The 17,784-nt window shown below is 36.1% G+C and overlaps 1 protein-coding gene across 1 annotated transcript in view; it reads right to left on the bottom strand.

Annotated features, from left to right (window-relative positions):
- Positions 1 to 17,784, bottom strand: part of LOC107688136 (SRC kinase signaling inhibitor 1-like) — a 108,094-nt gene that overhangs the window by 47,432 nt on the left and 42,878 nt on the right. Inside the window, exon 4 of the mRNA XM_016485717.1 lies at positions 8,711 to 8,737. Coding sequence (XP_016341203.1) covers positions 8,711 to 8,737 — 27 coding nt within the window. The remainder of the gene's footprint in view (positions 1 to 8,710; positions 8,738 to 17,784) is intronic.

The following is a 17,784-nucleotide window of genomic DNA, read 5'->3' on the forward strand; positions in this document are numbered from 1 at the left end:
TTACAGAAACACTGAATGACCAAAAAAGCACCACCACCAGTCCGAAGTTCAGTTAAAATGACTAATATGCATTCATACATGGTTATCAAGTTTTAATTCTAATTACTAAAGTTCTATCATTAAATAATATTGATTATCATATTACAATGCTTGACTGACTGATGTTAAGAGTGTACTTTCAGATATTTATAAAACTATTTATAAAAATATATATATATTATTATTTTATTTATATATATATATTTATCAGTCTGGCGAGTAAACAAAAAAATGTACTAGCCAATGGCGATTCATTTGCCAAGGTGTTCGTAGAGGGCTGCAAATATTAACAAATATTATTATAAATTATTTTCAGAGAATATAAAATACCGTACAAAAGCTTGGGGTGCTTAAGATCTTTTAATGTTTTTGAAAGAAGTCCTTTATGCTCAACAAGGCTGCATTTTTATTTGACCAAAAATACAATAAAATGGTAATACTGTGAAATATTATTATTATTTAAAATAACTGTTTTTATTGTAATATATTACGATGGCAAAGCTGAATTCAGCAGTCAATAGTCCAGTCTCCAGGCAGTCACATGATCCTTCATAATGCAATTACAATTTTTTGGTTTGGTTTGTAAAAGTCTTTACTGTCAGTTTGTATCCAATTCATGTGTCTTTGTTGAAAAAACAAGTTTCACATTCTTTTTGTTTGTTTGGTTTTTTTTTTTAGAAGAAAAAAATCTCACCGACCCCAGATGTTTCAAAGGTAGTGTATATCTTGTATTTCAGTTATAAACTGTGTAAACTTCTAGGCAATTATTCTTTCTTGTTTTAACCTTAAATGTAACAACATTTAGAGAAGTTTATACTTAAAAAAAAATTATTATAAAACTAATATTAACAAAATTTAGACAAAATTTATAACAAATGAAGAAAATGATTTAATTCACAAAAAGTGAATAAAACAAATCAGCTAATATACATTTATAAAAATAAAACTTATAAACAAAAAAAATTATTATAAAACTAATATTAACAAAATTTAGACAAAATTTATAACAAATTAAGAAAATGATTTAATTCACAAAAAGTGAATAAAACAAATCAGCTAATATACATTTATAAAAATAAAACTTATAAAAGCAGTGTGTGTTATTTACACGCAAGGTAAAAGCTCAGACACACACACACACACACACACACACACACACACAAATGCTGAGGCACAGAAGCAGTGTAGTGTCTGTCCCCTCGCAGACAGTGTCTGAGCGCAAAGGGGCCAAGTTGAGCTGATAGATGACCCCCCCAGTGTAACTATAATGGGGTCATTTATCCACAACAGAGAGTGGTCCGGGTGCTACACATACACAAACGCACATACATACATCTACAAAATAAGAGCTTGTTTATCCACACAGAGACACACACTGACAAATTTGCCATAGCTTTCATGTATGCTGTGCTAAACTAAATGCTACACAAACTCAGCAAAAAAAGAAATGTCCCTTTCCAGGATACTGTATTTTCCAAATCCAAATCCAAATAAGCTTTACAAATCTTTATTGTAAAGGCTTTAAACAATATTTTCATACTTGTTCAATGAGCATGCAACTTACGGTTTACAGGCAGTAGGCAATTAAGTTCACAGTCAGATTAAGACTAGCCTAAAACAGTGCTACAGGGAGACAGGAAGGACAGCTGAATGTCCTTGCACTGCCAAATCACATATAACCATGCGTCCCCACATTATGTGCAAGAACTTGCAAATGCCTTGGTTGAAGAGAGTAACATCTCACAGCACGGTAAATCTGGTGCTGGATGAGATGCTCTGTAGTAATTAAAGCAGCTGGTGGACACAGATACTCACTACGACTTTTGATATTATACTTACTACATATTTCATACTGATACTTATTTAATTTCTGTTCATAAAATGCCTGTGGAACGTGTTCAGTTTATGACTGAACAAGTCGTAAACCTGTTTTACTTTTTATAATAAAACAAATATTTACACATTAAGAAATTAAAGCAGTTGAAAGTGAGAGGACGTTTCTTTCTTGCTGAGTTTATAACGCGAACATTCATGTGCTATCAGGTTTGACTGTGTTGTATGATGAATTTTGTTAAGATCAAAAAATAAACCTTTTTACAGAAATAAATTTGAGATAAGGGCAAATATGAGTAAACACAGAGAAGCTAAGGAATGATGGGACACATTGCTGCAGTTAAGAGCATGCACAAACATCTAAATGTGTAAACTGCTGATACCTTCCGTAGAGATAAAACACATTTGAGCTTTCACAAGTACTTTAATTCTGACTATTGGCCAACAAATGGCAAACTCTCAGTTGTTTCGGTGTGGTTTCAAACATGATCCAAACTAATGGAGAAAACACAGCACACTGTTAATCAATGCTTCAAACAAACTAGGAGTGAAAACACCCTTAAGACCATCCATATAATCAATATATGGGGGGGTTGTGTTTGCGGAACGATGTATGTTAAAAGCACACGTCCAGTTTTGTGAGAGTGAAGGAAATCCACTTGGGAGTGGACAGATTCGTCCTCGTGCACATGGATCGCGTAACCCCCTGCTCATGCCAAAATACATCTGACTAGAAAATGAACTGAAGGTAACAGCATCTGACAGGACTGTAGTATGAACGGCATACGATTATGGTAATTACAGATACAGCTGAGAAATCCACTACAACAATGGAAGCAGTAATACTAAATTCAACATGAGGTAGTACAAATCTGAGGATGAAAAAGTTATTCGCTCATTCACTATATAGTGAGTACCAGTGAACAAACAAACTTGGATGAAAATACCATGCAATAATGGAATTAATAACAATGAAATGAATGAGTTCTTCACGGTCTTCTAAGAAAAGGAACAATGTTCTGTATTTATTTGAAGGAATTTTACATATTTATTTTTTATAGGCGTTTTGCAGGTATTTTGAATTTTACACTGCATTGCGTTGTATTTTAGCGTTAATGGAAATGTTCATAAAATTAATGGATAATGTACTTTTTCTTTTATTTTATGGATTTATTATTTTTTACAGTGTGCATATGTTTTTGGAATAAAGTAAACAACATTGTTTAGCTGTTCAGAGAAAAGTGCCCAGAAACATTTTAATACACAAAAACTACACTTTGATAGTTCAGGAGACATAATCAAATTCTCAGTTTGTATTTGATTCACTTTGATTTAACCTAAAAAGTAATAAACAGATTGAGCTTGTTGGGTTTATATTATGTTATATATACACAGATGTATATGTTTATCCTAAAAATCCTGACAAATTTAAAATCACAGATGAGATAACTGAAAAATACAGCAGACGTATAGTGCAATAATATTAATAGCTGATCTCTGATCAAACATCTCTGATTATTTAAAGCTGAGCACAGTTTGATACATTATTGAGGACTATTCTGAAACTCTTCTAACACGCAAGACAACTAATATCTTTTTATATGAGAAAAATCTGAGAAAAATACTAAATACTAAAATCTGACAAGTATGAACATGTAAGTAAAAGTCTCTATAACTTCCCATTTAATTTATGAATGATGATTAAGATATTACATAAACCTCTTTTGTGCGTGTGAGAATGAAATAAAAAGATAGAAGCATATTTTTCTTTACGCATGAGAGAAGTGTGTCTATTTCAGATAACTTGATGGGAGACATAGTATAATATAAGATATAATGTGCACAATTTTATTAGAATAACAGTATTAGCTATTACAAAGAGACAGACAGAGAAGCAAAAGAAATGAGATGGAGAGAGAGAAAAGGAAAGAAAATAATTGCTCTTGAGAATAATCTTTCTCTCTCTCGTGCTATTGTTAGAGACAGGCTGAAGGCACAGCAGAAATTGCTCCAACAAATTGCAGTAGATTGTGGCCCATTCAGTCCAATGCTGAGAGAGGCAGAGAAAGCAGGGAAATGGTAAGCTGGTAGGTGGTCATAAAATGGCGGCATTCTCTGCACTTATCGTTGGGGACTAATAGCAATGATGAAGACTTAAATGATAAGAGGAAGAGACAATGGATTAGTTCAGCACACCTTTACTGTCTGATAGAGGATCTCCCAAAACAAGATAACAGGTGACACAGTTGAACAAAAACATAAAAATAATGCTAAACTGGATATCCAGGCAGTGCGACATGTGTCCGGTGAATGTCTTTGTTTTTGTGGCACATGATTTTTAGGATACCTTGAAGCTCACTCGACGGGGTGAATTTGGTAATGACTGTTTTTGGAGAAGCTACTTTAAATTGTAGTTTGACAGGCTACAGTACTTAAGTTACTCTTTGGAAAATACCTAATTATATTGAAACTACGTAAATAAACAATATTATTATTTCTTATTTCACAGATTACAAAAAAATAAAAATAAATCAGCCAGTTAAAACTATATTTATCCAACCAAGGCTCATTGGAGAAACGTGCCTCTACCCACATTTTTGCAGAACTTCAAACACATACCTATACTATACCATTCACTGCAGTTTCCAGCTGAAATTGCCACTAGTGGCAGTAAATCACCAAAAACTTTTCACACAAAATATGATTACAGGGCAGATTATCAGTTAATAAAGACTTATTTTTCTTGCATAATACATGTTATGATCTCAGAACACTTATCAAAGGGCATGATTTGTAAACTAACATTTTGCTGAACCAGATTTAAATGTATGGCTTTTCTGATATAGTAAACTTGCTCAGTAGCTCAGCTGGTACAGCACTGTACTTTTGATGGGGAGAGCTCAGGTATGAGTAATGATAAAAGATCCCAAAGGCTTGTAGAAGCAAGCAAAACGTAGCATGGTTGCTTCATCAAATATGTTTTTATGTCACATTTGCTTGTGTTAACACTTGAAGTTAGGTTTAGGGTAGGGTTTAGTAAAAGCTACTTTCAAAGGTGACAGAGCATTAACCTTTAGCACCACTCACTTGTCATTTCATTTTAAAATCTGCTGCATTCTACAAAAACCAACTTAATAAGATGTTGCTGCATTCACCCATATTAGTTCTGGATGAAACTGAACTGAACTGGGGTCTCATTTATAAAACTCTCCGTAGATTTCATCCTAAAAGTGTACGTATGCACAAAAGCTAGATTTTGCGTACACACAAAAGTTTTCAGATTTATAAAACCATGCGTATCCCAGAACCTGCACAAAAATCCCTTTATAAATCCCAGTCAGGGGAAGATTGTGCGTACGTGCATCTGGACTCCGACTCCTCCCCAAAATCACCATATATGGAGCTTACAACGCCTAGTTTTACTATGCATAACCCCATCTGCATATCATTTCCATGCATATTCCCATCCACGTGACACCATGTTTAACACCGTTAAAAGTACAACACATTAAGGAAATATGAGATCCGGACTATAAATGCCATTTGTGCCATACACATTCATTTTTATTGCTAAAAAGCATCCAGTATCCTTATGTTTTAGCATAAATATATCAAAATCCATAAAAACAAAACTGTTTAAAATAGTTCTCAGATAAATATTGTAGAATAGAGTTGATCTCATTATTTTCCATTTGCTAAATAGTATTTCAATTGTTTGAAACAATTCAAATCAAATTCAATTTATGCAATTTTGCTGATAAGGTGAACATCTTTTAGCTATTTTTAGCCTATATTTATTTCAGTGTAAATAGAATTGTCTGACTCTGTGCGTCACTGACAAAGTAGCCTATTTTAAAAAGAAAACATGCAAATTACCATTTTCTTCAAGTTGTATCCTTCAAATACAGTGGTATTTTTCATAATGTTGTGGAGATGCCTTCACACGACATCAACACTTCGGTGCAGCTGCGGTTGTACAGTAAGCTATTATCATTGGTCCTATTCAAACCGGACAATAGACCGTTCCACCGAATCCAGCAGTGTCCGCCACAATAAAGTGCGCATCAATGATCATTGTTCTCACTAAAAATATTTTCTCATAACATGAGATCTGCAGTTTAGTTTAAAGATAAATTATTGTGCACCTATAGCCCTCCTCGCTGTCATTAAAACATAACATACCACAGGAAAACTGATCTAGCGCATCCACTAAATATGTCTAAATTCATATAATTTTTGTTTAACTTCTGCGTAATGACTTTATGTAATTTCAGTGCTTATCTCCATTAATGAGAGTGGAATATTTAATGTAAATGTGTATATTGAAATGAAAACAGATTTTAAAATCGTTGTTTACTTCATTACTTTTCTCACTCCAGGAAAAAGAGTGCGTACGCATGGTCTAGAATGTCCATACGGTGCGTACATATTCACGGCAAGTTTATTTTTTATAAATCCCGATATGTGCGTGGAAAATTGTGTATGCAATTTCTATGCCCATTTTGTGCGTACACAACGTTTATAAATGAGACCCCTGGACATTTCATTTTGAAAGTGTTGCGAAATGTGCAAGAAGTGCACTTGACAGAAATGTCACCCCAGCCACGTTTTCCCAATCAGCCTAAGTTGCATCTGAGAAATATTTACCCTGACGCCAACACAACAACTGGTAGACACGGATTTACAGCAAAAAACAACAACTAATAAAAAATTAAAAAAAACACTCTAATTATAAAAATCACTGTGATAAGCAGCAGAATTTAGCTAAATATTTCACACAAAAAAACATGTTCACTTCTACAAAAGGAAAACATTTCAGTGATGAAAAAGTGATGAATTTAGAATCGAGTAAATCTAAAACGTTTTAACTAATGCATCAGACTTCCAAGAGCTACCTGAACAGTAGTTACTTGAAAAGCCAGAACAATTGCAACACAACTGAGGTATTGTCAAGCTACTGAATGTTTTTGTAGCACCACTACTTGAACTTAGCTACTCCCCAACACTGTCAATGACGAGCTCTGCGCCCTCTCTTCACTGTTAGCATATGGCTAGCTCTAACAATTTAAAACATATGCTAAAGAAGGGAACAACAGAAAAATGCTAATGAACCAGCACTTGGACATCAAAACACATTTTACCTCTAGATACGAAGAAGTTATCAAAGCAAAGAACAAGGCAGCGAGAATGAGAGAACCAACAAATCACAACTCTGACAGTAATTTGCAGAGAGGCTAATTTTATGTGGCGTAACCAGCCAGGGGAGACGTTTGCTTTTAACAGGCAACTGTTGGGGGCTCAGAATCTGCAACTAAAGAAAAAAAATGTTCTGAAAGCACCTGACAATTCATCTTACCGTGACAAGAACACGCAAACATCAGAAGAGAAGAGAAGAGAAGAGAGGAAAGAGGAGAGGAGAGGAGAGGAGAGGAGAGGAGAGGAGAGAAGAGAAGAGAAGAGAAGGTCCATAATTCTGAAGACACTAACAGACAAGAGAGTGTAAGGATTAAGTATTGGATAAACGACAGAGTTTGAGGTGAACATGTTACGAGGGATTTGAAGGGTCAGGTCAGAGGGAGTCCATTAGTCTAGAAAGTCTAGAGTGAAACAAATAATGTGATGATTAAAAAACCCAACTGAGATGCCCAACAACGACAGACTCTGGAAGAAAATCACAGCAAGATCTCAGTAGTCCCAAATCAATGTCGACATGTACTCAAACATGCTGTCTGCATGTTATTTATTATCTGGATAGTCAAATAAAAAAACAAACAAACAAACAAACAAACAAACAAACAAACATGACATTAATGATAGACAAAGAGAATAAGTGAGTGTCCGTTGACAGGAGGAGTGTAACGTGAGTAAATATGAATGAACAGAATCAGGAGGATCCGATTACTGAGTCTCACAATAAGGACACTGTTTATCACAGCCTGAACCCATTTCCTGTGTCCTTGTACAATTATACACACCCTCCAACATCTCTAATACATCTAATAGACATTTTATCCCTGATAGAATAAATATCATTTACAATAGAGTACAGGTTCAATAATGAGGGATTTGATGGAATACTATACGTAGGCCTATAAAGTTTCTGAACCAACATCCTATCAGCATACTCACTGTTGTGGCTTTCCGATTATTTTATTTTTTCGTAGAGTATTATTCCCTAGGTTTTTAAGATGCTGAGACAACTTAAAAGAAGTTTCGTTTTTAAAAACATCTATAGAGACTCAGTTCTGTGTTCAGTTCTATTAAGTTGACTTAAGCTGTAAGACTTTTATGGGTTCTATGGGCAGTTGTGTAAGAAAATGGAAGCGAGGAAAAGAGAGATAGATGGAGATAGAAAGAAAGAACAGGGGAATGAGATTTAGAAGATAAAAACCGGTGAAGCAGATCATAACAAATCAGCCTCAGACCTGCATGGCCCACAAATCAATGACTTTAACACACCTGACACATGATACAAACCTATTCAACACCATAGACTTCAACTGTTTTATATGATGCTCACTGTAATTTCTACAGACTCATCATTTTAAACACTTAAGGATGTCCATGTGAGCCAGCAAAGGGTTTTTTGTCAGATTTATCTCAATTTTGGCTACAATTGTGTCCCTGTTACTTGGCCCAGACAGAATCTGCTGTCATTTTTTGCATTTCTTTGTTGATTTTTGGGATGTGAGTTGTATAAAACTTGGTGCGGATTCAAAGTGGGCCTACAACCGATATAAAAAAAAAACCACATACATATAAAATAAGAACACAAACAGGTATCAAAAGAACACGTTTTTGATATAAGAACACACATAGAAGTAATCAAAGCACTGACCTTAAAGCTCCAGTAGTTTGGCTGTTGCTATGGGAAGAGAGAGAAAAGAGAGAGAGAGCGTTACTTAGACATTTATCTCTGTGTGTGGTGACACCTCATACACAGTCACCCTCTGCAACCATTTGACATCTTTTGTGATAAAAGAATGTGAAGGAAAATACGAATAGAGACAGAAAGAGAGAGAACACATCTCAGTGAGGATATTTGTCAGAATTTTTGAGAATTTTGGACATACTCACGTTCACTTCAACTCTTTATAATAAGCAATTGTAAGCAAAATAACTATAACTAATATATTGCATAACGTAAGGCATTTTTACACATGCAAGGTAGAGCTGCTCTAATTACCGCTTTTATTATTTATTCTCTAATTATAGCTTCATATTTCCATTCACCATTTCATATTTCTATATTCATAAGTCATATTAAAACATAAACATTACTGCAATATGCATTTATACTGTACCACTAATTCAAAATTAAGGGCCAAAGTATTTTTAAATGTTTTTAAAGTCATCTCTTATGCTCATCAAGGCTCAATTTATTTGATCAAAAATGCAATAAAACAGTAATATTGTGAAATATTACTTAAATATGAACTTCATTATTTTAAAATGTAATTTACTCCTTTGAATTTACTCCTGTTATGGCAAAGCTGAATTTTTCAGCATTTTCAAGAAACAGCTGTGCTGCTTAATATTTTTGTGGAAATTGTGATGCATTTTTTTTTTCAGAATACTTTGATGAAAGTTCAAAAACAGCATTACTTTGAAATAAAAATCTTATCTTATAAATGTTTTTACTCTCACTTTTGGTCAGTTTACATTACATACAATTAAAAAACGTACTGAGCCGAAAACTGTTGGTAGTGTATAAGCAGCAATAAACAGACTTTTTACACCACATATGCTGAGTCATATGCAGCAATTTGCAGAGTAAAGATAGCATTAAAGCACATGGTGACACAGTGGCACATAATTCCTCCAGTCTGGTCATCATAAGGAGCTGTTCTGAATGGGCTGGCCCTCTAAATGAGTCTGCATGAAGGCTTTCTCTCATCCGTCCATCAGCTGCCCTGGCTGACTGACTAACTGACAAGATTGCAGCAAATGAGAAAAAAATTAATTAAAAAGATCCCCTCTGTGTCTATGCTTGGCCTGATGCCCAGATCTATCAATCATACTGAAATTGGTCAGCTGTCTGAAGTGCTCTCACCTATCTCTCCCATTTCATCTGTGAATTTCACTTTTACGGAGAGTCAAAGACATGCGGAAAGTCTGATATTGTTGTCTTTGTTTCTTGGTAACTTTCTTTACTTTCTCTGTAACTCTTTTGTTGCAACTGTATTTAAAGAGGGAGGGAGGGAGGGAGGGAGGGAGGGAGAGAGAGAGAGAGAGAGAGAGAGAGAGAGAAGTAATTTAAATTACTGTCATTTGCACCATAGAATGATTTGAGATGTGATGGAAATGACACTGTGGTGGAAATTATATTTTTAAAAATAATTCTTCTGTCATGTATGTATGTCCACTGTATTACTAGACAGACATTACATTATTAGAAGACAAGTTAAATAAACTAGTGAAGGCGAAAAGTGTGGTTAATAAAGTGGTTTATTTTCTTTATTCAGTTCATTAAGACCACAGGGCCTAAAGTGCCCCGAGTTCCCATATATTCTTTGAATAAAACTGCTGCTAATTTGGTGAACCCAACCCTGATCAATCAAGACCTTTGAATATTTCATGGCCAAGTCTAGACTACATAGTTAGCTGATTAAAAGTGTGTGCGTGTACAAACATACATTTAGAGAGGAAAACATATTATAGCAAAAAACGTCAACTAAATATTTCCTTCTACACAAGGCCAAAAATGTTGCTGAACTCCCTGGAAATAAGATGTTGATGTCAATGGTGTATAATAGCTCACCGCTCATATAGCAGTACTTTAGCATTATATTTCTATTCTAAAATAATATTCTGTGTACTCAATCATCTGCATTCAACTTCGTGCCGCTCATCCTGGCAATGCCCTACTATGAAAAATACAAGCAGCACGAGTTTGCACAGTAGTACTTTATTTATATTGAATACACACAAACACCCCAAAGTTGAGTTTAAGACATCAGCATACACTCATTGCATCAGGGTCTCTCCAAAAAGAAAATACCTCATATACCTATATCATATAATATCTATATTTCAGTGTTGGTCAGTGTTCCTGTGTTGCTGATATCTGGAAAAAAAACTGGCCAACCCTTCTCAGATAATCCTGTTTTTATTCTGTTACAAAGCAGGTTTAACTGGTTTCTGCTTCTTGGCTGTTTTAATGATTGAATCTGCCCATCCAGACAGAAATGGGTCAGATATAGGGGGAAGGGCCTCACCTGCAGGGATTGATTCTGGGTTACCTGATGTCAGGTACTACTGAGCAGCAGATGGACCCATTGCTTTGTTCCCAGGAGGTGTTTACTGGTAATGAACTTCAGCCTAAAGTCAAGCCTGTTCTGGTACTGAATTTCTGCCTAAAGCTAAGCCTTGTGTGCAGTTGATGGTCAATCCAGGGGGATAAACCGTACTTTGGAACAGCTTTGAGATTTAAGTGCCTGCTCAAGGACGTAATATTAAATGTCTCCCAGCAGCATTTTCAAACCAAAGCATTCTCATATTACGTGGGACATGATTGTCTGAAGCATGAAAGGAATTCAACAGGCACACTCAAACTTTCACCTAAAATGTATATGTAAATTAAAGGTGCATTAAGTAATTTAAGTAATTTAATTTTCAGGATTCATTGGCCAATAAAAAAAGTGGACTTTAAACTGACACCTATCAGCATGGATACAAGGCAAAAAAAAACAACAACTCCGCAAATGTTTTTAGAAACTTTCTCTCATTACATCCACAGTAAATGAAAACCTTCAACTTTATATATATATATTTTAATTATATCAATTATATCAATTAAATATTTATATTTTTACTGTCTTTCTTTTTATAGTTAATAATGTCATATTTGGGAAAAAAAAAATACAATTAAATGATGCGAATAAATTTCTCTAAAAAGTACTAATACAATTTACAAAAAAGTAAATACTGTAAATAAAATTAAATAAAAAAGTAAATATATAAAAGTATATTTTTATATATATTTATTTATTTATGAACCACATATGCTTTTAACGACGTCCCCCAAAATGAGATTTTGTCCGTTTTTGCAAACTCCTAGCAACATATCTCAGCAAATTTGTCTGAAAAGTATGGCTAAGTTAGAAACACACACACACACACACACACTCATGGCCATTTCAATTTGTGCTGTGGGCTCCGGCCAAACCACAAAGGAAGTGAAAAATTCACAGCAATGAAAAGTCTCCTAAATCATTTCAATGTGACAGCCCTAAATTTCTCTCTTTGACATAGCTTTTGATAAATAACTGAAATAACACAACTACCGACGCCATCATATTGGATCATAATTGAGGGGCCACTTCAGCGTCTTATGGATTTATGCACTGCAGGGCCGGTGAGCTGTGGCTTGGTGATGTTATTTTCCCATAACAAGCAGAATTCCATGGAGCAGTATGAGGCCAGCATCCTCAGTTGCTTAGAAACAACTCTAAATGGCTGTCTAAGCAGCGGCTGCTTTTGCCAGCAGAAAATTAACAGCATGTTTGAGGGTTAATAAATGAAACAGGCGCATCTGAATGGAAACATTTAAAAAAGAGATAAATCATGTAAAACAGATTTCTTTCAGAATGCAAAGCTCCCTTCCCAAATCACCCAGGCCATTTAGGAGACTAAAACTCTGTTTACACCTGGTACTAACATTCATTTCATATAGACAACAATAAATATAGCTATAAAAGGGGTTCAAATCGTTTTGTGATTCAATCACTCAAACCACATTTGGAAGCAGCTGAAAATGCTAATCCATCAATCTCACCTGCCAATCACTCATTGCCCTAAAGTAAGTTTATTTTGACAGTTACATAAAATAAGGGCGAAATCTTTGCAGAATTTGCCTGACATCAACAAGCAGCAACACAGATCACACGAAAAAAAAGCACATCCAAAGTACAGTTAATACAGTTACTTGACTAAAATCACTGAAAATTCTGCTCAAAGCATAATGCTTGTGGTGAAATTAAAAAAGTAAATCTGATAATATTGTACCATTTTATCAACAAGCACTGATGCTTAAAAAGTGACTTATATACACTAAAAAAATTGGTGTTGAAACCATTTTCACTCAAAAAACCTGAAATAGTATTTTACTGTAGAATGTACTCCAATACTCTTTGTTCTATTTATAACTTCAAAAAATCAGTTTTACAGTGTAGTCACAGAATTAGAGTCTTGAATACACGTGGTCACGGGAAACACATTTAAAACATGTTGCTATCAGGTGTAAATGGCCTGACCAGTTGTGATTGGCACTGAACTCCATTGGCACATGGAAGTTAACCTATCAGAGGTTATTTACAAAACCTAACCTCAACCCTACAAAAGGTACTCTTAAAGGTACAGCAATAAACCCAGCTAAACTGCTTGCTGTTAAATGCTAAGAGAGTTAAAACTGGCATTGAAATACAAATTACGACTATATTCCTGCAATAATCCTTAACTAGCTTTAATCAGGAGTACATAATGAAATACTTTAAAACTGTAATAGAGCATGTCCCCTTTAAATCCACCTCCTGCATGCATCAGAAACATAGTGGCATTTGTTTGCAAGTCAAATGCCACCATGTGCACCTATACATGAGCAATGAGCATTACAACCAATCCACCTTTATTAAAGCAAAAGCACATTCTCATGCGCACTAAACACAACAATCAAGCCTGAATACTATTGCATCTGATCCCGTGACCAGCATTAGTCTCCACCTGAGAAACACGTGTCAGCCCAGCAAGACGGCATCCAGAGCCTACCGTAGCTATACACCACCTGACCTGCATGCAAAACAGCTCTTCCTTCCCTCACATGCACACACGCATACAAATACATACAGTCACACATGTTCCCTCTCACTGACGTGCAGATACACTCACACTAGTCACACACACCTGCAAAAATCAAACCCAAGTAGTGTCCATCTGCACGTAGTCACCACGTCAACCAGTCTCGCAATAACCAAACAAATGAAGCCGTCAGTGCGAATCTCACCTGCACCTGCATGCGTGTGCGCTAGTGAGTGTGCGTCCTCCCTACACACACACACACACACACACATGCACACTGGCTAGATGCCTTCAGTCTTAGCAGCTGGCTGTCAGGTGAGCAGAATACTCATTCTCTTATTCCTGCCCTCTCTTTCTCTATTTCTCTCTCCGGCACATGTGACGGCAGGTTCTTTATTTAATTCATTACAGCATCGGCTGGCTACTGGCTGCTGCTTTAACTCTTCCGTGGTGGAGTCTCTGGAATGGCTGGTATAGGATAATTAACTCTCCTCCCGCCAGTTTACACACCGTTGCACTCATCTGTCCCCTCTCTCCCTCTCTTCTTGTCCTCCTCTTCGCCTCCCCCTTTCCATTATTCCACCACGGCTGCAGATAGGCAAATAAAGAAGGAGGAATTCCTGTGAAGCGTCTTCCTTCAGAGGTGAGGATATTCTGAAACCCTTCCCCTTTTTCTCCGCTGTTTTTTTTTTTGCCTTCTCTGTCACTCTCTCTCTCTCTCACTCTCTTTATTCCTTGTTCTCTCGCTCTCTCTTTCTCTCCAGCCTGACCTTTGCAATATGATTTCACCAGTTTCCATATAAGGGCGGTGTTGCCTTGGCAACCATAGACTCCACCTGTCTCTCACCCAACCACCCTCTCTCTCTCTCTCTCTCTCTCTCTCTCTCTCATTTGATCCTGTCATCTCTCACACGCTTGCTGGGCATTAATGTCACACTCAGGTATATACTGTGATGAGAATCACATACATGAGGATGAAAGAGCTGTAAAATAGATGATGAAAAGACAAAGAGAGACTGTCGAAACAGCCCTGCTGAAAAGACTAGCTTAGACCAGCATGAGTTTCCATGTTTATGCTGGTTTAGTGCTAGTCTAGGTATTCGACTATCATAGTCATGTTGTTCGCCAACAAAAAATGCTCATTGACCAATCTACTTAAAAGAGTAGTTCATACAAAAAAGAAAATTTGCATCATTTATTCATGTTGTTTTAAATCTGTATGACTTTCATAGTTGCACAAAATGATTGTACTGGCCATTCTAGTCAATAAGAGTAATGTAGCTTTCAGGCTTCAAATAACGATTTAAACTTTAGTCATAAGAACTACTTTTATGGTGCAATGCATCTCTTTTAATGTCATCCATTGTTACTGCATGGATGAGAGCAACAGAGACTAGTGATCGACCAATATATAACCTAGACCAATTAATTAGAATTTTTTTGATTATCGCCATCAGCCTCTAAGTTTTTCTGTCCACAAGTGACCAAAGTAGGACTTTTATTTTGGCATCACTGAAAATCCAGAACCTGAGCTCAGATGCACAGGAGCTCCCATTTTCCATCTTCATTAGGTTACAGTCTTTTTTTTAAAGCAAATTATTCAGCAAACACAAATTTGTGTCTTTTAAACGAGTCATTGAATATCTAACAAATATTTAATTTGACAAACTGTGTTGGTTACAGTGTTTATTTCCTATAATGTTTTTAACAATTTCATTAGTTTGAATCAGTTTATTTTACAGGTTTGTCCATCAAGTTCAAAAGTCTCGTTTTCAACACTCATCCCTCTAAAAACATCAGCGCAGGAGGATTTTGAAAGACTTGAGCGTAAACTTGTCTGTTATACCTGGTGTCTCGCTCTCTCTTTTCATGCACACAGCTGATTGGCTGATACTGGTTTGATGCAGTGACATCATCCATATTTGAATGCAACATTACGTCACCCTCTTCCATAAGAACCAGTTGTTCCATTCACAGAATGGCTGCTGTTTCGCTGTATTCTAGCATGCAACTGCCTGTTTTCTGCGGTGATCACAAAATGTTTCAATGATATTTTGACAGCTTCTCTACAAGCTGTGTGAAAGCTGGGGAGATATTAAGTCTATGCCACCAGTGACTGAAGAGTTTGTATGTACTGCAGGCTCTATAGCCTTGTTCAGACTGTCAGCCTAAATCCGATTCCCTTTCATGGGAACTTCAAACTGCGTCCTCTAGGGGTCGCTATGGGGAACGCCTCGTCTTGACCCGTGTCTGCGCTGCTGAGGCACGGAGGAGAATGAGCTTGTGGGGATCGCATGTGGATCTGGCCGATGAGTTTGAAGAGAGGTTTTCCCTCTCGCGATCGTCGGCTGTGGACGAGAGTGAGCCGCTGGAGGATGATGTTATTTCACGTCATGGCTGTCGCCGGCCAACGAGTTGGTGTTTATTCAATGTATGCTTCAGACACGGGTCATGACGAGGCATTCCCCATAGCGACCCCTAGAGGACGCAGTGTCTCGTTCCCTACTCAGGGAACCATGGTTACATAAGTAACCTGAGACGTTTTTTGTGCATATCCAATTGGAATCCGATCTTGATGACTGACTGTCCACACTGTGTATCTCGCAACTATTCAAATCCGGTTTGTGTGTCCCGTAGCGCTCTTTCGTTTTACTGAATATCTACATTGGTTTCTATGGCAATGCCGTTGCGTTGTTATGCCTACGCTAAAAACAACAACAGCAATACAGTTTGCAATACAGGTGTTGTCTTACAACATGACAACTTTTTGCCGGTGTTGTGCCCATTTTCGACTCCCTGCCAAATGATTACCCCCCTCGTTGAAATCGCTACCTGATTGCCTAATCCTACCCCCACCCCCACACCTAACTCTAAACCTACCAATACTAGGGGGTAATAATCTGGCAGGGGTCAGAATTCGGCACTATACCGTCCCGGCTGGATTATATTTTGTTTTATGAGGCAGCGGCAGAAACACAGGAAGCTGGAATGTGCGACTTCATTCCGTGCTGCTGTCTCCGCTGGTTTCAAAACTCAGAGTTGTGTATACTAGCAGTATATTGTCTTTTTCCGCTTGACTTGCACTTCGCAACAGCATAAGCATGTTTCTGCAAAGACGTTCAGCATGTTCACTACAAAAACGTCTCACGTGTTTACGTTTTACGTGGCGTGAGAACGTGAAAAAGCTACGCTAAATCCAATCTGAGTGGTCATATGTGTCAGTGCCTCCTTCAGAAGACCTCTCAGATAGGTACAATTTCAAAGTCCCATGTTGTGCATCTTTTGTGTGTAAGAGTGTTTCCATGCATGCATAATGTAATTTACACAAGCAGCATATGTTCCTGAATCAATGTCCTTTTGTAGTTACTGGAGTAACACTGGAGAACAAGTCCTATGTGTGTGCAGTTTTCAAAGTACATACACAATATTAACACTGATGATAATAAGAAATGTTTCTTGAGCAGCAAATCAGCATATTAGAATGATTTCTGAAGGATCATGTGATGTGACACTGAAGACTGGAGTAATGATGCTGAAAATTATTCAACTTTAACATCACAGGAATAAATTACATTTTTAAATATATTAAAAAAAGAAAAGTTATTTTAAATTGTAATAATTTTTTCAATATTACTATTTTTACTGTACTTTTAATCAAATAAATACAGAATTGGTGAGCATAAGAGACTTCTTTCAATAACATTAAAAAACGGTCAACATCACAACATCATCTCTAATACGACATCAACTTATTAAACAACAGACTGGAAATATGTTAAAAATAGCTAAAATAAATAAACATGTAGTTTATTTACAGAAGTCCATGAATATAAATTATAAATTGTGTTATAAACATACATTTAATGAGCATAAGAAGCTCCTTTAAAAACATTAAAAATCGTTCTGATCCCAAACTTTTGAACGGTAGTGTGTGTGTGTATATATAAACACACTTTAAAAATAAAGAGATTAAATAAAAATGACAAATGCATACAACAAAATTTCAAAATTAACATTTAAATGAAAAGCAAAAAATAAAGCTACAAACAATTCAAAATATTAAAGAACAAAAGGTATGAGTATAATAATGATTCTAACATAACACTAAGCCAAACA

The sequence above is a fragment of the Sinocyclocheilus anshuiensis genome, unplaced genomic scaffold (genome assembly GCF_001515605.1).
Source record: "Sinocyclocheilus anshuiensis isolate Anshui unplaced genomic scaffold, SAMN03320099.WGS_v1.1 scaffold249, whole genome shotgun sequence".
NCBI lineage: Eukaryota > Metazoa > Chordata > Actinopteri > Cypriniformes > Cyprinidae > Sinocyclocheilus > Sinocyclocheilus anshuiensis.